The sequence below is a fragment of the Ranitomeya imitator genome, chromosome 4, assembly GCF_032444005.1.
Source record: "Ranitomeya imitator isolate aRanImi1 chromosome 4, aRanImi1.pri, whole genome shotgun sequence".
Classification (NCBI taxonomy): Eukaryota; Metazoa; Chordata; class Amphibia; order Anura; family Dendrobatidae; genus Ranitomeya; species Ranitomeya imitator.
Window position 1 is genome coordinate 522,681,703 of NC_091285.1, and position 25,996 is coordinate 522,707,698.

Here is a 25,996-nt window from a genome sequence, read left to right on the forward strand (position 1 = left end):
GGCTGACAAGGGAGGCAATGTCGTGATCTGGCCAATTGACAAGCATGAGAGAGAGGTGTTCAAACAGCTGAAAGTGAGGGAATATTACTCACCCCTCTCTCAAAACCCTATTCAGGTATTTTCTCAGCAGCTCTTTCTAATTCTTAATGAGGCCTATGAAAAGGGCATTATCCCTAAAAAAATTCTAGATGGTCTGATGGTGAAATACCCCAAGATTCCTACATTCTACCTCCTTCCTAAAATCCATAAGGATCCCGTCGCTCGACCCCCCGGGGCGTCCTATAGTCTCTGGCATGGGGGTGCTCTGTGAACCAGTGTGTAAATTCATTGATTATTACCTTAAACCACTGGTTGAGACCCTACTCTCTTATGTCAGGGACTCCACGGATGTCCTGGTGAGGTTCGACAGCTTAACCTTGGATTCTGACATGCTTCTGGTCACCGCGGACGTCGAGTCCCTCTATACGTGTATTGATTATAATGATGGATTATGGGCTGCACGATTTTTCTTGGAGATAGGCAGCCTGGACAGATCCGTCACTGATTTGATATTGGAGCTATTACAATTTGTGCTAAATCACAATTTTTTCACTTTCAGAGACCGGTATTACTTGCAGAAGCGCGGCACTGCCATGGGGGCGGGTACTGAGAGAGGGAGGTTTTTCGGGGTGAGGTGGCGTGCTCCGCCGACCATGTGCAGTGCTGGCTTCGCTGTATCGATGACCTGCTATTTATTTGGCAGGGTCTGGTCTCTGGACTTGATGACTTTATGTCCAATCTCAATAGAAACCCTTTCAATATTAGGTTGATGTATAAATGGCATCGACAAAATATAGATTTTTTGGACATTGCTTTATCTGTCGATGGTGAGGGGTCAGTTCAGACTGACATCCATCGCATGGAAACATCAGTTAATTAGTTACTACATTCCTCTTCTGCACATGCATACTCGACTATTATAGCCATCCCCATTGGCCAATTTTTGAGGGCTAAACGCATTTGTTCTACACAAGATAAATTTGAACAACAGGCCAAAGATCTAAAGATTCAATTCTCTGAGAGAGGGTATGGTTTTAAGAAATCTAAAAAATGGATATCACTGAGCTAAATATACCCCACGTGAAAAACTACTCTGTAATTCAGGCACCAAAAATAAAGGGGACCTACAAACTAGGTTTATTACTACCTTCAACTACGAGTGGGATACAATTCGCCAAATTCTGAGCAGACATTGGCCAGTCCTCCAAACTGATCCTATTTTGAGTAAAGAAATCTCAAAGATGCCCCTCATAACAGCAAGAAGGGGTAAAAATGTAAAGGATCACTTGGTTAAAAGCCATTATGTCACCCCTCGCACAGGCCTGTTTGGTGCCAAAAAACAGGTGGGGCTGCTATCCGTGTGGGAATTGTATGGCGTGCAATCTCAATAATATTCAGAGAGCTGAGACCTTTTGCTCAGCGAATGGGACTTGAGAATACACCATTACCCATTATATTTCCTGTACAACATCCTGCGTAATTTATTTTGCTCAATGCCCGTGTTCCAAGATATATATTGGCTTGACCTCCAGAGAGCTGCGGGTCAGAGTAAGGGAACTCGTTAGAGACATCTTTGCGTTGAGGGAGGTGGACGATCCTTCACATTCCATAACTCTGATCCCAGCGGCCTCAAAGTGAGAGGCATTGACAGTGTATGGTGGCATAAGGGGTGGTAATCTAAAACAGATGCTGGCACAATCTGAAGTTAGGTGGATTGTTGAGCTGAATATTATGTCCCCAGCTGGACTGAATGAAAAACTGAGCTTTGCACCATTTTTTACAGCTCTCTGCTTTTTAACTTAATTGTGTGTGTTTGTCATGTTTTTTATTAATTTGTGTTATTTTTTTCCTTTACTCTTAGTAATTTGTCCGTATCCATCTTGCTTGCGCTGAGTGATTCTGTGATATTCACCTCCTATGATGGGAATTCTCTGATCAGTATGGGGTACAAGCTGGAATAGATAGGAAGAGATCGCTGATACCATTATTTATCTAATTTTTGTATTTCTTGAATAATATGGAGGTTAAAATGGTGCTTACGGTATTTTTTCTCTTCTCTTCTTATGACCATATATATGCTGATATGGGTGACGGGATTTTTGTGTAAATTGAGCACGTATGTTCAAGTACAAGATTCTTTTGTGTCTCTACAGTTGGGATATCTCTGCTCCTTATGCAAGTATTGGGATATTTGAATTACTATGTGGGCATGAGATATGTATTTTTTATATTCAAACAAATTTTCCTGCTTGCTGCATTATTAGTATGTCACATTTGACATCGGTATGGCCATATAATCGAAGCCCCCTTGTTTTTATCACATGCATATATTGCAAACAAGTAAAAATACCTAAATACCAAACAAGTAAAAATGCTTCGAAAGCATCACCAAACGGAATTTTTGCCTGTAGGACATTATTGCAAGAGAGCTTGGCTGAGTAGATTACACAAGAAGGAAAACACACAGCAAGTCAGCAGGATCTAGGAGCAACATGGCAGATGTGACAACCTACATGGTGAGCTGCAGCATGTGCTACATGTTCACAGATCGACCAGAAGAAGAATCCAATTTCACCTGTCAGAAGTGTAGACTAGTGGCCCTTTTAGAAGAAAAGGTGCGGGGTCTGGAAGAAAGAATAGCAACTTTGAAACTCATCAAAGAGAATGAAGACTTTCTAGACAGAACAGAAGCATCTCTACTGGTCACAGAAGGTGCAAAAAGTGTCAGAGAACCTCCAAAAGCAGATGAGTGGAAGCATGTGACCAAAAGAAGCAAGAAGACCATGGAGAAATCACCAACCACACAACTGAAGAACCGATATCAAATCTTTGTAGAGGATGAAGATGGCACACCTAAGAATGAAGCAATACCAGCAAGCAAAAAAGAAAAGGGCACACAGCAACAAGTGACAGCAAAAAGTACAGCCAAGAAGCAACGAAGAGTGGTGGTGGTGGGAGACTCACTACTGAGAGGCACAGAAGCAGCCATCTGCAGACCGGACATAACTGCAAGAGAAGTATGCTGCCTTCCAGGTGCGATGATCAAGGATGTGACCGATAGGATACCAAAGCTCTTCAGCTCCAAGGACGTCCACCCATTTCTTCTGATACATGTTGGCACCAATGACACGGCAAGGAAGGACCTACCGACAATCTGCAAGGACTTTGAAGAGTTGGGGAAGAAAGTAAAGGAACTGGATGCACAGGTAGTTTTTTCTTCTATCCTTCCAGTAGATGGGCATGGCACCAGGAGATGGAACAGGATCCTTGATGCAAACAACTGGCTAAGACGATGGTGCAGACAACAAGGATTTGGATTCCTGGACCACGGTGTGAATTACTGGTATGATGGACTCCTCGCCAGAGACGGACTACACCTCAACAAACCTGGGAAACACACATTCGCCAGAAGACTCGCTACACTCATCAGGAGGGCGTTAAACTAGAAGAAGAGGGGACGGGAAGAAAAACATTAGACTCGTACAAAGACGACCCAGGAAAACATACTCAGAAGGGAGGTAAGAACATTTCTAAAACAATCCACAGTGAGGAGATTGGAACAAAACAAAATCCTCTAAACTGCATGCTCGCAAACGCCAGAAGCCTGACAAACAAGATGGAAGAACTAGAAGCAGAAATATCTACAGGTAACTTTGACATAGTGGGAATAACCGAGACATGGTTAGATGAAAGCTATGACTGGGCAGTTAACTTACAGGGTTACAGTCTGTTTAGAAAGGATCGTAAAAATCGGAGAGGAGGAGGGGTTTGTCTCTATGTAAAGTCTTGTCTAAAGTCCACTTTAAGGGAGGATATTAGCGAAGGGAATGAAGATGTCGAGTCCATATGGGTTGAAATTCATGGAGGGAAAAATGGTAACAAAATTCTCATTGGGGTCTGTTACAAACCCCCAAATATAACAGAAAGCATGGAAAGTCTACTTCTAAAGCAGATAGATGAAGCTGCAACCCATAATGAGGTCCTGGTTATGGGGGACTTTAACTACCCGGATATTAACTGGGAAACAGAAACCTGTGAAACCCATAAAGGCAACAGGTTTCTGCTAATAACCAAGAAAAAATATCTTTCACAATTGGTGCAGAATCCAACCAGAGGAGCAGCACTTTTAGACCTAATACTATCTAATAGACCTGACAGAATAACAAATCTGCAGGTGGTTGGGCATTTAGGAAATAGCGACCACAATATTGTGCAGTTTCACCTGTCTTTCACTAGGGGGACTTGTCAGGGAGTCACAAAAACATTGAACTTTAGGAAGGCAAAGTTTGAACAGCTTAGAGATGCCCTTAATCTGGTAGACTGGGACAATATCCTCAGAAATGAGAATACAGATAATAAATGGGAAATGTTTAAGAACATCCTAAATAGGCAGTGTAAGCGGTTTATACCTTGTGGGAATAAAAGGACTAGAAATAGGAAAAACCCAATGTGGCTAAACAAAGAAGTAAGACAGGCAATTAACAGTAAAAAGAAAGCATTTGCACTACTAAAGCAGGATGGCACCATTGAAGCTCTAAAAAACTATAGGGAGAAAAATACTTTATCTAAAAAACTAATTAAAGCTGCCAAAAAGGAAACAGAGAAGCACATTGCTAAGGAGAGTAAAACTTTTCCCAAACTGTTCTTCAACTATATCAATAGTAAAAGAATAAAAACTGAAAATGTAGGCCCCTTAAAAAATAGTGAGGAAAGAATGGTTGTAGATGACGAGGAAAAAGCTAACATATTAAACACCTTCTTCTCCACGGTATTCACGGTGGAAAATGAAATGCTAGGTGAAATGCCAAGAAACAATGAAAACCCTATATTAAGGGTCACCAATCTAACCCAAGAAGAGGTGCGAAACCGGCTAAATAAGATTAAAATAGATAAATCTCCGGGTCCGGATGGCATACACCCACGAGTACTAAGAGAACTAAGTAATGTAATAGATAAACCATTATTTCTTATTTTTAGTGACTCTATAGCGACAGGGTCTGTTCCGCAGGACTGGCGCATAGCAAATGTGGTGCCAATATTCAAAAAGGGCTCTAAAAGTGAACCTGGAAATTATAGGCCAGTAAGTCTAACCTCTATTGTTGGTAAAATATTTGAAGGGTTTCTGAGGGATGTTATTCTGGATTATCTCAATGAGAATAACTGTTTAACTCCATATCAGCATGGGTTTATGAGAAATCGCTCCTGTCAAACCAATCTAATCAGTTTTTATGAAGAGGTAAGCTATAGGCTGGACCACGGTGAGTCATTGGACGTGGTATATCTCGATTTTTCCAAAGCGTTTGATACCGTGCCGCACAAGAGGTTGGTACACAAAATGAGAATGCTTGGTCTGGGGGAAAATGTGTGTAAATGGGTTAGTAACTGGCTTAGTGATAGAAAGCAGAGGGTGGTTATAAATGGTATAGTCTCTAACTGGGTCGCTGTGACCAGTGGGGTACCGCAGGGGTCAGTATTGGGACCTGTTCTCTTCAACATATTCATTAATGATCTGGTAGAAGGTTTACACAGTAAAATATCGATATTTGCAGATGATACAAAACTATGTAAAGCAGTTAATACAAGAGAAGATAGTATTCTGCTACAGATGGATCTGGATAAGTTGGAAACTTGGGCTGAAAGGTGGCAGATGAGGTTTAACAATGATAAATGTAAGGTTATACACATGGGAAGAGGGAATCAATATCACCATTACACACTGAACGGGAAACCACTGGGTAAATCTGACAGGGAGAAGGACTTGGGGATCCTAGTTAATGATAAACTTACCTGGAGCAGCCAGTGCCAGGCAGCAGCTGCCAAGGCAAACAGGATCATGGGGTGCATTAAAAGAGGTCTGGATACACATGATGAGAGCATTATACTGCCTCTGTACAAATCCCTAGTTAGACCGCACATGGAGTACTGTGTCCAGTTTTGGGCACCGGTGCTCAGGAAGGATATAATGGAACTAGAGAGAGTACAAAGGAGGGCAACAAAATTAATAAAGGGGATGGGAGAACTACAATACCCAGATAGATTAGCGAAATTAGGATTATTTAGTCTAGAAAAAAGACGACTGAGGGGCGATCTAATAACCATGTATAAGTATATAAGGGGACAATACAAATATCTCGCTGAGGATCTGTTTATACCAAGGAAGGTGACGGGCACAAGGGGGCATTCTTTGTGTCTGGAGGAGAGAAGGTTTTTCCACCAACATAGAAGAGGATTCTTTACTGTTAGGGCAGTGAGAATCTGGAATTGCTTGCCTGAGGAGGTGGTGATGGCGAACTCAGTCGAGGGGTTCAAGAGAGGCCTGGATGTCTTCCTGGAGCAGAACAATATTGTATCATACAATTATTAGGTTCTGTAGAAGGACGTAGATCTGGGGATTTATTATGATGGAATATAGGCTGAACTGGATGGACAAATGTCTTTTTTCGGCCTTACTAACTATGTTACTATGTTACTATGTTACCTATCCTTGGTCTTCAAAAAAATGGTGACGCACATGTGCACTATGCCCGGGATCCCTGCATTGATCAACTACTAACTGCCGGTAGGTGGAAGTGACGTCATGGAGGATTTCCTCCCCGCATGCCGGGATCGAGGGCCGGTAATCAATGCACCTGGGACCCGGGGGCGGTGGCGTCATGCGCAATTTACAATTCGCCTTAGACACATTTTGATGGGTGATAAAAGCCGGATGAGGTAGCACATGACTCTCACACCTCCCCTTGAGAAAGCATTCCATGAAACGCGCATCGGGGCGTTAGTGGTACTGTGGACGGGCATCTGATTCTGATGGGCATGTCTTAGATTTTACATGCGATACTCTGCTCTGCACTTTTTGCACTGTTAGCACTTTATGATCTGTTATATTTAGCATGAGTAGGAGGCTATATATAATATCTCTGAGAGAGATGTGTGCTATGTAAGTCTCTGTACTATCCCATAACCTGTTACTTTCCCACTCTACCATCTGTGGTTTACTTGAGTACACTCTTTTCCTCTTACTTTATGTATGTCAGTTAATATTTTAATGAATTTTTGTCCTATATATCTTTCAATAAAATGTACTTTTATATTATACCTCTATTTGAGTGGTGTGTATGGATACTTGTGATCCAACCCTTTTGTTATGAACCTCGTAAAGTGGCACTGGTCAGAATTGTAAAATTTGGCATAGTCATTAAGGTCAAAATTGGCTTGGTCATTAAGGGGTTAACTTTTATAGATGCACTGGCTAGTGATCTACACCCCATGAAAATATTGCTTACCCTGATTCCGATAAGCTATACAATACACAAGTGTATTCTATATTATACTATATGTGCACACCTTAATCTGGCTGAAGTGCTGTTTGGACTTCTTTATCTTTTCATACATTTTTCAAGCGATGGGTGGTAGTTGTTTACCAAACCAGGCAGCTGGGTAGTTTTTCATCTTGCCTAGTGCTAGGTTCTCATTAACTCCTTTTTATCCTGTATTCTTTATTATCCTGTAACTAATGGGAGGCATTTCCGTTGTAAAAAACAGGTTTCATATGGAGTATGAGCCTTACTGAAGTGAAAGGGTGGATTTACATTGCCCTTTTCTGTGGCATTTAACCACTACCAATAGGTAAATATTTACTGTTCGACTGTGGTTTAATACCCCGTTTTCACCATCATACTGCTCTTAATGATGCATACTGAGCAATCTGTAACTGATTGCTCCATCGGCACAGGCTGCCTTATGTCTGTTTACCCAGGATGATGTGCTGCTGAGAATGATGATCTTTTGTACAACACATAAAGTTATCAACAGCCTGTTTAAATTGCAAGTTTATCGTGAAACCAGTATTCCTAGGAACTCTTGTTCATGATAATCTTACCGTCTAAATGGACAAAGATTATTAAACCATTAAGAACATCGGATTTTTTTGTTTTTTGAGCTAAAGTTTTTTTCCTACAAAAAAGAAGACCTACAAGTGCTTTTCAAGTAATTAGAATATCATCAAAAAGTTAATGTATTTCAGTTCTTCAATACAAAAAGTGAAACTCATATATTATGTAGAGTCATTACAAATAGAGTGATCTATTTCAAGTGTTTATTTTTGTTAATGTTGATGATTATGGCTTACAGCCAATGAACACCCAAAAATCATTATCTCAGTAATTTAGAATACTTTATAACACCAGCTTGAAAAATGATTTTAAAATCCGAAGTGTGTCAATGATTGCCTTTTGAACATCTGTCAAGTCAGAACTCTTCCCCATGATTGTGGAGCCTAAGGGACCTTTTTAAATGCTTAGGAAGCCTTTGAAGGTGTTTTTGTTAATTATTTAAATTTACTGAGATTCTATTTTTGCGCCGCCTTGCTTTGCGCAAAAGTTTTTCAACTATTCAATGCCAGAATTCTGTCTTTAAAGCTTTGATGAATCATATCTTTTTACCCCTTCCAGTACAGAGCTGTATTCATAATTCTTCAGGCTTCTGAGCTCATTTCTCTCAGTAGTTACTGATGCTACTTTAGTGATAGTCTTTACACCAGTGTCTGTACAAAAATTGAATGTTGTAAAACACAAACTCTACAATATTTTAGTCCAGCGGGGAGCATAGTGTTGTCGTGCAGTTCTGACGTTTGGATGGTGTGCAGTGCCATATAAAACGATTTTATTAGAAACCAAACACATATTTTTAAGGTTGGAGTCACACATAGTTTGTAGAAGTTTTTGAAGCAGCCTCAAAGCCAAATCCAAAGGTGGTTGTTGTGTTTATGATACCAGCCCAATGAACCATTTCCCATGGAAATGAACAGGATCTAACAAGTGATCTTTTTTTAAATATTTAAGATATTTTTTCATGTTTTTTCCCTACAAAATAATATATCAAAAGAAATTAAACCTCAACATAATCTATATTATTTACATGTTTGACTTTAATGAGACATTTTTATAAAAATGTTCTTTTTGCAACTTGATGTCGAGATTTCTTAGTTGTACCCTTTGTACCAATGTAAATTCCTGAAACACTTACAGCTGTGAAGATAATATCTTACATTTGCTGAATACAAGTGTTGTGTGGGAGGAAAATTACAATCTGATTTGGGAGTAAAATGAATAAAATGCTTTTTGTTACTTGTACTTAAATCACTGTTTTCCTCAAATCAACATTATAGAAAAGTCCTTAATTTTCAACTGTGTTCTATGTGGAGGTTAAATGAATGAATGAATGAAAGAAACCAAATTATGTACTGAGATTAATTGACAGTTGTGCCATTTAACAATACATTATTTTTTTTCTGTAGGCCAAAGGACTTTGCAGCATCAAAGTGATGTTCTAGAGACAGTGATTCTGGTGAATCCCAACTCAGACAGCATTGTTTATGAGGTACTGTCTATCATTAGGAAAATGATCTGTACTCTTATTAAATCATTGTATAAAGTCATATTCGACACTCTTGAAATTGAGAACGAGGTTCCCAAGTAGGGTATTCAGCCCGTAAGTCACAACGTCAAAAAACTTGGCACTCAGATAGAACTGATATGTGAAATGAAGTTCCTTTTTATTGTGCATTCAATGATGTTTAATGTTTCGGTCCTGTTCGGGACCTTCATCAGAACTAAATTAAACAGGAGATGGGTAAGTACAGGAAAAATAGAAAGGAGGAGTGTGTCATATAATCATACTGACAAATTACGGTAATAAATTTAGTACATGCAATGACAAAACGGATTCATGAAAAAAAGCAATTTTTTGTTCATAACAAGAAACATGTCAATAGTACACAAATAGAGAACAATGAATAAAGTAGCTACTTGAAGCCTGTGTAAAGAAAAGAAATCATACTTTACGATAATCCATGAGAAAAAAGGGGAAAGGGAATACCCAAAAAAAGAAGTAGAAGAAAATCGACAAAATGAGTGGAAAAAGGTTAAGGGTAAGGGTAGAGCCATGCAGACCAGGATAGGAATGAGGAGGCCGTGCAGACCAGGATAGGGATGAGGGGACCATGCATACCAGGATAGGGATGAGGAACCATGCATACCAGAATAGGGATGGGGGGGCCATTCATACCAGGATAGGGATGAAGAGGCCGTGCATACCAGGATGGGGATGAGGTGGCCATAGAGACCAGGATAGGGATGAGGAACCATGCATACCAGAATAGGGATGAGAGGGCCATGCATACAAAGATGGGGATGAGGGAGTTATGCATACCAGGATGGGGATGAGAGGGGCGTACAGACCAGGATGGGGATGAGGTAGCCGTGCAAGTCAGGATAAGGATGAGGGGATAATGCATACCCGGCTTATACTTGAGTCAAAAAGTTTTCCCATTTTTTTGTGGTAAAATTAGGTGCCTGAAAAACTTGGCTTATGCTCTAGTATATACGGTAGTAGTAAATTGCAATTTGTTTTTTACAAGCACTATTCTACAATATTAATTTATGAAGATGGTAATAACCCTTTAAGGAGAAAAACTGCAGAACTTTAGCTTTGGAAAAGAACTGGATGTAAAGATGGCTGTATAACCCAGATAGCTGTTGGCCAAATGCTTTATAGCCATTCCTCCCAATCTCTCCACGCACTTACACGTAGCTTGACTAACAGTGCATGTGTTCTCAGTGAGGAGAAGGGAAATAAGCTTCATTCAGACATCGCTGGCAGCAGCTGTTCTCTCATGAGAACAAAAGATGGGACATGTAGGCAATCTACATACCTGAGACTTCTTTTCCCTGGACCTTCCATCGAGGGAGAGTTGAGACACACAAGGTTACAGTAGAGCTCAACTTCGATCTTCAGTGTTCAATGTACAATAACTGCTTAGAATTATCCATTGGAAAGTTCTGCAAACCTATTAATTAGAAACTTTACATGGAAATCATTTATATTTTATAGAATCTCTAAAATTATATATTATTTGACTAAAGGGCATTTCTAACTTTACTACTAGGTACGGTCCTTGATCACAGATCCTTCTGCTTACAAGCTCCTTATTCTGAGTGGCCAGTGCTCTGACCAGGAAGGAGACTTAATTCTGCAAAGTGGTACCTTTCCATTACATAGACTTGGGGAGGTGTTCAGTGATCCAGAAGTAAGTATATGAAAGACAAATATTGTATTTTTAAGACCATAAGATGAACCCCAGCTTTAGGCAACAGAAAACATGAAAAACATATTTCCTACTAATTAAATCTTCCCTGACAGTGTAAAGAAGTTGAGGTGTTAATATCACAGATTTGCATGCACTAGGGTACAATAAGAAGGTAATACATCTAGTGTTAGTGTTGCTGTGCAGCATGTGTATGATATACATACGCACATTATGTACTCTCTCTTCAGTGCACACATGTACACAACACTGCTGCTTTCACAGTACACACATCCCTGCTATAAAAGCTAACTCTCAAATCTGTTACAGACACTTCTCTGCTACATACAACCTTGATACATTCACAACTCTGCTACACAAATACACAACTCAGCTACAACACCGCTTACCTACATCATCAAACAGACAACAGACGTTGCTAGGCAGTTGGGAAGATTTGTGAGTTGGTGCCGGACAGCAGACTGGAGCAGTCGGAGACAGAAAGACGGGTGAGGGGCCATGTATCCTGAAATGCTGCAGCTCCTAGATAGCGAGAGACAGAAGGGAAGAACAGCTTGTAGCGAACGTGCCAGAGAGCGAAGCACAGGAGTGTGACAACAGGGGAGAATAGCTGGGACTGGGCTACATCCCTGATTGAGCGCAGACACCGGTAGCCGGAAGGCTTTTGTGGGACTCTAATACACATAGCAGAAACTGGCAGGACAGCTGGATTATACATCACCTGTTCGCCCTAACACCCAGGAGACACAGGGACACATAGAGCCTGGGTCGTGATAGAGACCCTGAAAAAGGCTTGAGTCACCTGTCATACAGGTTTGTGTCCAAACCTGCATGGAGGACAGAGAGAACTGTGAGGACCTTAGACAGCTATAGGCAGCAAGGAACCACACCACAGCGCTAGTAGGAAGGCTTCTAATCCCAAATGGTAAGGGGAACTCCCAACTTGCTTCCAAGCCGGCCGGACCATCGCCAGCACCTGTGATCCGGTACACTGGACTGTGGCTGCCTGAATCTCTTCATTAAAGAGGTAAAGAGACTGCAACCCTGTGTCCTCGTTCTTTCCGCACCACTCACCATCACCTAAAACATCGGGAACCCTGGGGACCCAGCTTCACCTGTGGGAAGCCATACCATCCCTGCTGCCATAACATCACCCCAGTGGACCCCTTTAAGCAGCGTCAGTCCCTACTAATCAAATACAACAGGAGGCGTCAGGAACTTACTTTATTTCAACAACCCCTTTAAAGACTGTCCCTTTAACATGGGCGCCCAGGGCCACGGACCGGGTCGCTTGCCACCATGACACATCCCTTTAAGTAACGGACTTGGTACCGAGTATCCCACGGCCCTGACAGGCGACTCATATACGCACACATTGAGCATACCCTACCACATACTGTATTTAAGTTTCTTCCAAGGATGTAACTGATTACATGACCTGAAAGATCCTTCAGATAGCTATAATCTTCAGCATCTGTGCAGCAGTAGAAACTATAGATATGTGCAGGTCCTGTTAGCTTTCTCTTTTGCCCTGCATTAATCAGACTGATCATTCTCAGGCAGGATGAGAGAGCTGTGCTGTTTCACAGTTCTCTGTTATCGTGAAGGATGTTGTGTCAGTATTCTCCTCGATCATAGTAAGATACCTTGTCTTTTTTGCCTTTGTCTTTCTATAAATTGTGTCTTCTTGTCCAACATGATGATTGTTTCCAGCAATGCAAATATTGTTTACATTTTATATACTGTTGCTTGCTATAAGCCTTTTAACTTTTCTTAGACTGCTGTAATACAGCCAATATATATTGAGGTGTTAAAAAAAATCTGACATAGCAGAAAGTAAATTGAGTCATAGTAAAGAGGTTTTGTATTTTATTGTTAAGTACTAATTTAGCTTGACATGGATCTTAATTAACATAAATTTTATGTACAGTATGTATTTGACAATTTTATTAAAGGGAATCTGTCACCAAGTTTTTGTTGCCCCATCTGAGAGCAGGGTGATGTAGGGGCAGAAAAATTGATTGTAGCGATGTATCACTGGGCTGCTTATTGTAGTTTTGATAAAATCACTATTTGCTCTGCTGCAGATCAAGCAGTTCTCTTAATGTTGAGCTCAAATATAACCCGCCCACACCACTGATTGGCAGCTTTCTGCCCATGTACAGTGTACACAAAAAGCTGCCAATCATGCTTGACTACCTTATACAGTCATGGCCGAAAGTGTTGGCACCCTTGAAATTGTTCCAAAAAATGAAGTATTTCTCCCAGAAAAGTATTGCTGTTACACATGCTTTGTTATATACATGTTTATTTCCTTTGTGTGTATTGGAACAGCACAAAAAGTAGAAAAAAAGGCGAATTGCACATAATTTCACACAAAACCCCCAAAATGGGCTGGACAAAATTGAGGGTAAACAACTTATTTCAAGCATGTGATGCTTGTTCAAACTCACCTGTGAGAAGTAACAGGTGTGGGCAATATGAAAATCACACCTGAAACCAGATAAAAAGGGGAGAATTTGACTCAGTCTTTGCATTGTGTGTCTGTATGTGCCACACTAAGCATGGAGAAGAGTAAGAGGAGAAGAACTGTCTGAGAATTTTAGAGAGAAAGAATAAAAATTGTTGAAAAATATCAACAATCTCAAGGTTTAAAGTCCATCTCCAGGGATCTTGATGTTCCTTTTTTGCACAGTGCGCAACATAATCAAAAGATTTATAGCCCATGGCACTGTAGCTAATCTCCTTGGATGTGAACGGCAGAGAAAAATTGATGAAAATTTGCAAGATAAAGCTTTTTGGTAAATCACATTATTCTACTGGTTACGGAAAATGTAATGAGTCCTGCAAACAAAATAAAAAGAGCACAGTACCTACAGTCAAATATGGGGGAGATTCAAATATATTTTGGGGTTGTTTTGCTGCCTTTGACACTGTGTGCAAGGCGTCATGAAATCTGAAAATTACACAAAGGATTTTGGGTCAGAATGTAGTGCCCAGGGTCAGGAAAATGGGTTTGCATCTTATGTCATGGGTCTTCCAGCTGGACAATGACCCCACACATACTTCAAGAAGCTCCCAGAAATTGATGGAAACAAAGCAATGGAGTGTTCTGAAGTGGCCAGCAATGAATCCAGATCTAAATCCCATTGAACACCTGTGGAGAGAGCTTAAAACTGCTGTTGGGAGAAGGCATCCTTCAAATATTAGAAACCTGGAGAAGTATGCAAAAGAAGAGTGGTCCAAAATTCCAGTTGAGAGGTATTAGAAGCTTGTTAATGGTTATTGGAAGTGATTGATTGCAGTTATTTATTCCAAAGAGTGTGCAATCAAAAATTAAAGTGAACCTGTCATCAAGATTATGCTCAGTAAACCACAGACACTGTCAGGTTTGCTCTAAATGATACCTTGGTTGATGAAATGCGTCTTGTGGTTGTTGTTTATTATTTGCAGTTTTCAGTTAATGAGGTTCTGATGCTGTGGGGCGGCCTGTGAGGGAGGGTGGATTTATGTGGTGCTCTGCTTACATATTCATCTTTATGGGCTATGATAGGTCACTGATTATTGAGTGACCTGCCCCCTATTTTACATACTGCATAGAATATTGCATGGAAAAAAAATTAACATTCATCACGCAGGTGGAACGCGATAGATGCTACTGCGCAGGCACAGCTGCCGGCGCCATTTTGAACAAGATAATTTTTTTCCTCTCCCCTTAATACTATAGGAGTAAATCATAAATGAATATATACATATTATCCATTGTATCATGCTACAGTGCAGGCGCCTCCGCATGCGCCATTTTGATTAATGTTAATTTTTTTTTTCCATACAATATTCTATGCAGTATATAAAGTAGGGGGCAGGTCTCTGCCAGATCAGTGACCTATGATAAGCCCATACAGATGAATATATAAGCAGAGCACCACATAACGTCCCCCTCACAGGCCGCCCTGGAGCATGAGAATCTCATTAACTGAAAACTGCAAATAAAGATTAAACAACAACCACAAGACGGAGTTCATCAACCAAAGTATCATTTTAATCAGTATAACGGCGCAGACCTGACACTGCCTGTAGGTTATTGAGCACAATCCTGCTGACAGGTTCCCTTTAAGTTGAGGCTGTCAACAATTTTGTTTGGCCCATTTCTGGGGTTTTTCGTGCAATTGTGTCCAATTTGTCTTTTTTTTTTCTCTGTTTTTTTATGTTATTCCAATACACACAAAGGAAATAAACATGTGCATAGCAAAAAATGTGTAATTGCAATAATTCTCTGGGAGAAATGCTTCATTTTCTGGAACAATTTCAAGAGTACGAACACTTTTGCCCATGACTTTAGCAGGTTTATTAGTTGTGTAATGATAATCTCCTGGTGATAAAATAGTGATTTTTATCATAACTACACTAAGCATCCCCGTAAGTGACACATAAGGGTCTCTGTGGTGACAGATTCCATTTAATAAATATCACTGGAATTTGGTTAATCATTTTGATTTGTATATGTGTCACTGCAGGTCTGCCAGCTCTTCAGCAACACTGATCCAGAGATTAAAGCATCTTTAACAGTTTCTTGCTTGGAAGAGGGAGATTGGTGCAACCTTGGACATTCCAGTTTCCAGGATATTATAAATTTGAAACTTAATCCTGAGCTTGTCTTACCTGCCATGGATGGGGTTTCAGAATTTGCAGACTATGTCTCAGAGACAGTTGATGTCCCTTCTCCTTTTGATCTCCTGGAGCCACCAAATTCAGGAGGATTTTTAAAGTTGTCAAAACCATGTTGTTACATATTTCCCGGAGGAAGGGGAGACTCCGCCCTATTTGCTGTCAATGGATTTAATATCCTTGTTGATGGTGGCTCAGAAAGGAAATCTTGTTTCTGGAAGTTGGTTCGACATTTGGATAGAATTGATTCCATATTGCTCACACATATTGGAGCAGATAATCTGCCTGGAATAAATGGACTTCTTCAAAGAAAGATAGCTGAGCAAGATGAAGAACAATCTCAGGGCTCCACTGCTTATAGCGACTGGATGAAGAACTTAATATCACCAGAGCTGGGTGTAGTGTTTTTTAATATTCCAGATAAATTGAAAATGCCTGAGTCTAATATGAAGGTTAAAAGAAGTATTGAAGAAGCTTGTCTGACGCTACAGTACTTGAACAAATTAGGAATTAAATCTGAACCTTTATACAGGGTAGTTAGTAACCAAATAGAGCCCATAACATTGTTTCACAAAATGGGTGTTGGCAGGTTGGATATGTATGTTCTCAACCCAGTGAAAGACAGTAAAGAAATGCAATTTTTAATGCAGAAATGGGCTGGAAATAGCAAAGCGAAAACTGGTATTATACTAGCAAATGGGAAAGAGGGTGAAATTTCAGTACCATATCTTACATCTATCACTGCCCTTGTTGTTTGGCTCCCTGCTAGCCCAACGGAAAAAATTGTGCGTGTTTTGTTTCCTGGAAATGCTCCACAAAATAAGATTCTAGAAGGTCTAGAAAAGCTGAAACATTTAGATTTTCTGAGATATCCAGTAGCAACACAAAAAGAAATATCCAGTGGTGTCCCACCATCTACTGGCAAGCACACAAAAATAAAACAAAGGGCTGACAGCAAAGAAAGTCTGAAGTCCTCCACACGACCAAGCACAGGTAAGCCAGGCAAAAGAGAAGATATTTCTGAAGAACTGGCAAAAGATGGTAAACCAGAGATTACAAAAGAGATGAAATCAGAGCGAAAAATCAAGGAAGACAAACATATTGATAAACCTTTAAAAACAGAAAAGATAAAAACAGAAGCAATTGATTCTGCTAAATTAGAAAAGAGGAAACTTCTGAAAGAAAAGACTGGCAAAAAATTCATCAAGGATAAGATTTCCAAACTTGATGAAAAAAAGGATAAAGAAAAGAAAGAAATAAAGAAAGAAAAAATAGATATAAAGAAAGAAAATTTTAAGAAGGAAGATAAAAAAGATGTAAGGAAGGAAGATAAGAAAAAGGATTTGAAACCTGAAACTAAGAAACTATTAAAACCCGACTTACGTCCATTTACACCTGAAGTGAGAAAAACATTGCACAAAGCAAAAGTTCCTGGGAAAATTAGAACTGAAAAGGTTAAATGTAAACCTGAAAAAGATTCATCACCTGAACAAAAAGTAAGTCATGTACAAGTACAAATGGGAAACAAACCACAAACAGCTGATATGACAGAACAAAGATCAGTTATGTCATCTCCTGAGGATCTCACCAAGGACTTTGAGGAGTTGAAGTATGAAGACAACCTAGAACAATCCAATAAAAAAGAAAGTGACCCTACTCTTTCAAAACCAGAGACTATTGAAAATAGACCATCAGGTATGTCATTAGACCAAAACCAATTCAAAGATGAAATCACATTAGATGAAATAACTTCAGATAAGAAAAGTCCTCTTGAGTCCCCAGATGAAGGTATCACGACAACTGATGTGGAAGGAGACTCACAACATGAAGAGAAACCAATGTATCAAGCAGCTGAGACTGCTGAAATGGTTGATGAAGGCGCAGCAATGGAGGAACCTGCTGAGATGGTAGAATTTGAAGATGAGATAAATACAGAAGAAGAAACTACCCCAGATGTTGACAAAGAGGGCGTATCTATCAGAAACAAATTTGAAACTATGCCAACTTTAGACATTCAAGATTTAGAGATGGATGAAGATAAAGAAAATGAATTGGATGAAAAGGGAATATTAGATAGAAAACAAAAAGAAGAAATAGTAGTAGAGCTAAAAGATGACCATATCTGTAGAAAAGCTGAAGATGACAAGCAAGTAGGGAAAAATGTAGAAGTAGTGGAAAAAGCAGAGGTGGAAGAAATGGAAGAATATTCAGAAGAACCTAGGGATGATCTTAAATATAAGAGCAGTGAATACACAGATCACTTGGATGAACAGGCAGAAAACAAGCCCTCCAATTTTGCAATGTCATTACAGCAAGAGACTGATGCAAAAATAAATATTTGTGGCCAACATGTATCAAAGGAGACATCGTACTTAACTGGTGCTCCCGTGTCATCTGGAACTACTGCAGAACACATATCATACATCCAAGATGAAACAATGCCGGGCTATTCAGAGACAGAACAAACAATTTCAGATGAAGAAATACATGATGAACAGGAAGAAAGAATTCCTCATTTACAGTATGATGTTGGTAGTTATGACATTTCTGTCCCAGATCATCCTGGATCATTTGAGGCAATACATGGCATCAAAGCAGTTTCATCTACTGAAGGTCCTACAAAAGGCTATGTTATTCAAGAATCTGAAATAGTGGGCTATTCTACAAACATTGTTGCTGCTCCACTTGCAGAGGAGGAACACGTTTCCTCAGCAACATCTATAACTGAGTGTGATAAACTGTCTTCTTTTGCTACATCTGTTGCCGAAGATCAATCTGTGGCTTCTATTACTGCACCAAAAACCGAAGAGACTGGAAAAAGCTCATTACTACTTGATACTGCGAACAGCATTCCATCTTCTCACACTGAGGCAACCCAGGGCATCGAGTACTTGCCATCTGCTGGCACTATATCACCTACATCATCTCTAGAAGAAGATAAATGTTTTAAATCCCCTCCACCAGAAGATTTTCAATCTCTCATGTCTGCAGGAAAAGATCGTCTGAGCGGCTCAGTACAGGATGAAGAACTTGATGATGATGCAACAAATATGGAGACATCTAGTAAAAAACTTTACAATCCTCTTTTATTTTCTGAACATGAAGTTATTGATGTACCATATGGTTATAGTACAGACATGAAGATATCTCCAGTTATTTCTGGAAGTGAACAGGAAAAAGTTGATTCCAGCTTTGGAGAAGCTGAGGAAAGATGTCTAAGTCCTGATGATAGCACTGTAAAAATGGCATCTCCGACTCAGTCAGGCCCTACAAGTACAGGACACACACCTTCCCACCAATCCCCTATAGAGGACAGATCTGAAACTACACAAGCTGAACTTTTTGAAGCAGCTGATATACTTAAACATGAAAGAAAAGATGAAATAACAGTATCATATGAGCCATCTGCAGAAAGAAGGGAACATCGTGATAAACCATATGAGTCATCTGCAGAAAGTAGAGAACACCTTGATAAACCAATCACACAAATAGACGTGCCTTTTGGAACTTCAAAGCAGGGTTCTGATGTGCAAAGCTTGCTAACTAAAGCATCATCATATAAATGTGACTTATACAATGAAGATTTTGTTAAAGGATCATCAACTCCAATGACCAAAGAAATGGTGGAAACCGAGGGAGAAGGATTTCCTGATGAAAATATTGACAATGACGAGAGATATATGGCCAGTGAAAAATGTGATCTATCTAAGGATGAAAGGGTTTTTATGAAATCAGAGCCATATATGCAACTTGAAGATTTAGATTCATCGAAGCAAGTCTTAAATATAGATTTTTTACCCACACGTAAAGAAGCAGATGCTGATACACAGCAGGTAACATCACCCTTGCAAATATCAACAGTGTATGGCAAATATTCTGAAATCATAGAGCAGAGTCCTGTAAAAGATGATACCGAGAGCTCTGGCCAAGACATATTCTTAGGAGATGCAAAGTCACTTTCTTTTACAGAACACGGAAAAGAAGATGACACATCCTTACAGATGTCTTTGATAGAACAAAGTCCAATTGTAAATGAAACATATCAAGGAAGCCCCACAAAAGAAACATATTTAGATGATGAAAGTCTTCTTCAGTTGAAAGATCAGACTCAAAAAGAAGAAATGAAATGTTCATCTGATGAAATATCAGCAGAATGTGTAGATCCTTTGCTGTCCAAGAAGGAAAGCTTTAGAGAAGATCCAAAACACCAGGAAGCACATTTTCAAGAATATACTCAATCCTTCACGGCACCTGAATACAGAGAGGAGAAACAAACATTTTCAGAAGTCCATTCAGAAGAGTCATCAGTAGCAAAGACACAATCATATCATTCTGATGGTAAGGCACAGCAAAAAGAAGACAAATCTCCTGTCATTTTCTCTTCAAGCCCTGATGATTCAGAGTCATATTCTTTTGCAGACCATAGCCCTCTCAAAGGTGATCCTGTTGAAATAACCATCATGGAAAAACAGGAATCATGTCCTTTTCAGAAGCCATACAATTTCCAACATACTGAGTTTTCTCTTGCTCATGTAAAATCAGCAGAAAATGTATTAGAAAAAAAAGAAACCTCAGATGAATCCAAGAAAGAAACATATAATGATAATTATATTGATAATGAAAAGTCAGATGAAACTGAAAACATTTATATGAAACAGATGACATGTGAAAAAAGAGTGTGGTTTACAGAAGAACGCTTTGGACAGGAAGAACAAGAATCTCAGTACTTGGCAAAAGAGAGCTACAAACTACGGTATACTGAAGAAGGAGAGAGCACATTTCTTGATGATACACTTGATTGGGAAGAACAGTCTAAAGAGCAATCTTTGAATTTAGGTGTTGTAATTCAAGAAGCATCTAATAAATTGGATAGTGAAATATTAGATACAGAGTATGCACATTTTCAAGAAGAAAAGCATGTGGAAGAGTCACAACATTTTTCAGGTGAAAGCAAAGTTCAACTTCAGGATCTCGTTTCAGAAATAGAAGGTTCATATCATTCTGCGCATGCAGACATCTTAGATAAAGTTCCCTATGTAACAACATCTTCATCTGATGCACTAGTAATACAGCAGGATGAAATCAGTGTGCCCACAGCCTTTAGGGGTAGCAGTACAGAATGCATTAAAGTGAAACTAGAACCTGTGGAAAGGGGTTTTAAAGTGCATGAATCAGAAGAAGAAGATGAATATCCATATTCTCAGACTGCCTATGACATCCCAGTCTCTTCTTATCTGGGTGGTGCCGTAGACAAAAAATGTGATATTCAACTTGGGGAAGAAACAATTAGTGGATTTGAAACACATGAACGTTCAGACACGATGGAGTCAATAAAATCAAAGTATAGCTTTCAGGAAGATGAACTTCATGATGTAAAAGAAAAATCACCAAAACAATCATCTTCAGAGGAGTGTACATATCATGATCAAGCCAAACAGGAATACAAAGTATATGATTATTCTAAAGAAGATAAAGAGCAAGAATATGTTGAAACATCATACAATAAGACATCACTTTCTAAAGATAATATAGACCTTACTTTTGGAGAATATAAGGGTGACCCTAAAGAAGATTTTTCCTCAAAACGGGACAAAAAAGGTTCTCCCAGTCTGTTGGATACTGGCTTCAAGTCATCTTGTAGCCCATTTGAATTATATACCCAAGATAAGGACCATTATAGTGACATAAAGAAAGGAAAAGTAGAAGAAAGAGAACCAACCCCTTATCCAAATGACAAATCCTTTCAGTATGCTGACATATATGAAAAGATAGCTACTTCTGGAGTTGGTCATATCATAGAAGAGGCAGAGCCCAGTAGTGCTAGCTATCTACAGAAGGAGAAGGCAGAGATACTAACTTTAGGCACAGACATATCCAGGCATGAATTATATGGAGAAGTATCTTCCAAAGAAGAGGAATCTCATTTGTATACCTCAACAGAGAAGGAGCTCTCTTCTCCAGTATCTCCAAAAGAAAAAGCAGACAGCTCCATTTTTAAATATACTGAAAAGCAGGAACAATTCTCAGCAAGTTCTGAAACCAGTAAAAAGACAAGTAGTGTATCCACTGTAGAAGCTGAAAAATCACACCTGGAAGAGCCATATCATACAACAGAACCTGAAAAAGAGTCTAAAGTCTCCTCACTTGGCACAGATCTCTCATCAAAAATAGATACAGTGGAACATGAATATATTGAAAAATCTACCTATCTTCATGCACATCATGATGATTATGATGAGGAGGAGGAAGATGAGGATGATGATGATGATGATGATGAAGATAACATTAGCTCAGCTAGTCAAAATATTACCCAAGCCAAATCGGGACTTCCTGATTTGAAAGACTCATATTATGAGAAAACGGAAATACAAGAAGGAAATGCAAGTGATTCTGAACTTGAAAAAGGAGCAAATGAAAAATCTGAAAAGGAAAACAAATGCCCCACCAATCTTGGTAGTTTTCATGATACATACACATATAGTCAAGCAAAGGAGAACAATCTATCTAATTTTGGTGGTCAAACAGAGGTAAAAGAGGTTGACAATAAGCACTATAATGTCCACACTGAAATGAAAACTACAGGGTTGAGTGGTTCTCAAGCTCATGACTCATTTGGAATAGCACAATATAGTTTCCATGAAGATAAGCATCAAACAGAAGAAGATACTGACTATACATATTCTCCGTTTGTGTCAAAAAATGAGCAAGCAAAAGATGTATATAAAACTTGTTTCCAATCAGAATACCAACAGTCACAAACCATTAGGGAAGGACATAGTGTAAGTCAGGTATTCGAAAGTTGTACTGTCATTGGTAAGGATAAAGAAACAGTCTCTAGTTTAGCAAAACATGAAGCTACAGACTTAGCATCAGAATATTCCTCTGAAGCATTTTCAATAAAAGAAAAAGAAATTGGAGAGTCATATAGGGTTTACCAGCAATCATCGTCCTTTGCAGATTATAAGGAATTAGGTACTGATGCTTTCAGTACATCACATTCTGCAAAGGGAGAGGATGAGTACTTAGAGGTTTCTGATAGAGCTTCTGAAGTAAGTGCATCATTATCCAGATTTTCACCTTCAAGTCCTCAGGAAGATCCCTTATATTCTAAGATTTCTGCTCAGTATACGGAGGCTAACTACCAAAAACGTGACTCTCAAAGTGTGTCAGAAACTTCATCTGAAGCTAGCACCCCAGTTAAAATGGACACTGCTGAAAGTTTTTACTCACAAATGATCAGTCGTTATGCAGCAGAAGCAGAACCCAGTGTCAGGAATTTATGGGACGTATCGCCTCTTGTTCCTGCTGATGCTACCAATCCTTCAGATGAAAAAATTGTTACTGATGATCATGAATCTACAGGTTCATATGACATGGATGATTGCACATTACCTTGTAGAGTTGAATGTAAAAAGAGCTCTTGCGCATCAAAGGTTGATATAGCGAAAGAAACAATTACTGTCCATCAGGATATTACACAGAGTGAAATAGCAGAAGTACATTCACCATCTAATGTTTTTACATCATTTACACACCATCAGCAAGAAGAATCAACTGCAAATGGTCCTACAGAAATGAACAATGTGCCTGAGTTATTCCAACACTCACAATATGGCGACAAACAGTTTTACTCTTCAGATGTAAAGGATGAAAAGTCATCTCCAGATTCAGACAGGGGGTCTTCTCCATACTATGAGGAAGATACAGATAAATCTAACCGACCTACTTCTCTTATGTCTCCTGAGCACACATTTCAGCCTTATGATGCACAAAGAGGTAGAGGGTCAGAAGATCATGGAGATGCTTCCCATGAAGTTGACACATGTATGGGTACATCAACTGAGTATGAGCACAAATTGTCTTCATCAGAATATATGCACAGGAAAGGGGAACTTTCTCCATCTTTCATTAATCCTAGTCCCATTGACCTTTCTGATGACAGTGATGTTTCACAAGATGAGGGTCACCCTTCAGTTAAGGGTAGGACCCATAATGTAAAAAAACGTTATGCTGAGGGTGGCACAGTTGATGAAACACCTCCCACATCTGTCAGCGATTCAGGATCATCTCAGTCAGACTCGGATGTCCCACCAGAAACAGAAGAATGCCCATCTATAACAGCAGATGCTGTAATGGACTCTGACGAAGACGCAGACTTTCTTCCTGTAGATAAAGCAATGGGAAACTCTCATCACAGCAGTTCAAGACAAGGCCATGATCCACATCCAGCACCATTGATGGATCCCTATCCTCACCCTCCTCATCCTGATGTTTGTATGGTAGATCCTGATATGCTAGTCAATGAATTTAACCCTGTAAAAGGTGACAAGATACTTAAAAAGGATCTAAAGGACAAAACTAAGGGTGTAAGGAAGCCTTTAAGTAAACCTAAATCAACCTCTCCAGCTAGGAAACTAGAGCCCAAGGGAAAACGGTCTCCAACACTGTCAAAACAGACATCACGGGAAGCTACAGAAAAATCACTACGAAATGCAACGGTGAAGAAAGAAACAACTGAAAAATCTTTAAAGACAAAAAGTACATTACAAATGCATTCTTCAAGAGAAGACAGAGAAGATACATCTAAAGGTGGTATTCCTGGCAAACTGGTGAATGGTGTAAAATCAACAGGTAATGCATTTCTAAAAAAAATTTGTAAAATCATAAAGGGGTTGCCTAGGCCACCTCGTTCAGGAGATGTAACATCAGTCCTTTTTAAATGCCACTGTTTGCTGGACAGTAGTTTTGCCGAGGCAAACATCCAATTGCCAGCGAGTATCGTGCACCGACCCTATTTTAAATACCAAACAACTGAGTAAGTTTGCTCACCAGAATCTTGTAGTTGACATCTTCTATGATCAGGCTTTCCAGTGGCTAGAAGAAAATAAGAGTCTAGGACATTCGTAAAGTAATCTGTAACTTTATTGAATATTTTCACTGTAAGGCATAAATCCAGCCAGAACTGTTCATGAAACTCTTCATGCAATGTGTTTTGAACCTCATGGGTTCTTTAGGTTCAGCCAAAGTGTAAACAAATTAATTAGTAGGTATGTTGCAATAATAGCATTTATAGCAAATATTGAATCCAACGCACAATATTGGCTGAGTGTCCAATGGTTGCCTCTGCAAGATGCGAATCCAGTGGAAGAGTGTCTGGACAACAACATTAAATATCTCTAGATTACACAAATGAAACTACCCTTAATATGAGCAATATTGAATGTACTTTGTTGTATGAAGGAGCATTTATGCTTCTACTGTATATAATGGTGTCACTATAGGAATAGAACAAAAGTGTTATTCACACTTGTTTTTAGTTTCAGTAAACACTAGTTGTTTTTCTTTGCACTACGTGTAGACTTGTTCTGCTCTGTACCGATGCTAAATCTAACACAGGCTGCAATTGAATTGCAAGTTTATGCAGCCTAGACTTTAATTTAGTAGGACACAGAAAAAAATTGGGTCTAAGAAGAAGACAATGGTGAAATTCAGCAAGAGTAGAGAGGCAGGTGACTGCAGCAAGCAGCCAATCAGCAACCAATAATTGTCTGTAGTGGCCATGTACCATCTCAGGATACTGTTTCTTCAGGCTCAGATGGAACAAGGCCACTGATTGGCTGCAGCTGCCACCTGACAAAAGGAAGCAAAGAGACCAGTGGGAGACACCAGGAATAGTACACATGAAGAGAGGGCTACCAATACATCACGTGAGCAAGTTTTATAATTGAACAAAGACTTCCAGTGGCGAACCAAAATCTTGGACAAATAAGATAAAATAACAATATAATATCCAAATATTAAACTCTTAAAAGTGTTGAAAAAAAAGCCTAAGAGTAAGGAATGATATAAAATAAAGAAACAACCATTACTTGCCAGCTGAAACCCTGCTCCAGATGTCCGTGATAGTCCTGCAGTGATGACTTTCATTTAATCATTTAGGTGACCACTGCAGCCAATCACTGGCCTGATGATTATGTCTGCATAACCGTTATTGTCACCTTTGTTGGACCACCTGAGCTCCGACACGTGAACAGTTTAAATTCAATTACTTAATAATGGTTATTTGACTGATTTTTAAAATACCCTACTCTTAGGCAAATTTTATAAAATCCTGTAAAAGAAAAAACACCTTTAAGGCAATTTAGGTTTTGCAAAATCCTTCCTTAAAGAAGTCCTCCCCAAGAGCTT

At 39.3% G+C, this 25,996-nt stretch overlaps 1 protein-coding gene across 3 annotated transcripts in view; it reads left to right on the forward strand.

Annotated features, from left to right (window-relative positions):
- The window catches only part of MAP1A (microtubule associated protein 1A), a 362,456-nt gene that overhangs the window by 301,680 nt on the left and 34,780 nt on the right, over positions 1-25,996 (forward strand). For all 3 annotated transcript variants that reach the window (XM_069766123.1, XM_069766124.1, XM_069766125.1), the window contains 3 exons: positions 9,332-9,414; positions 10,982-11,122; positions 15,658-24,439. In XM_069766123.1, the coding sequence (XP_069622224.1) occupies positions 9,332-9,414; positions 10,982-11,122; positions 15,658-24,439 (9,006 nt within the window). The remainder of the gene's footprint in view (positions 1-9,331; positions 9,415-10,981; positions 11,123-15,657; positions 24,440-25,996) is intronic.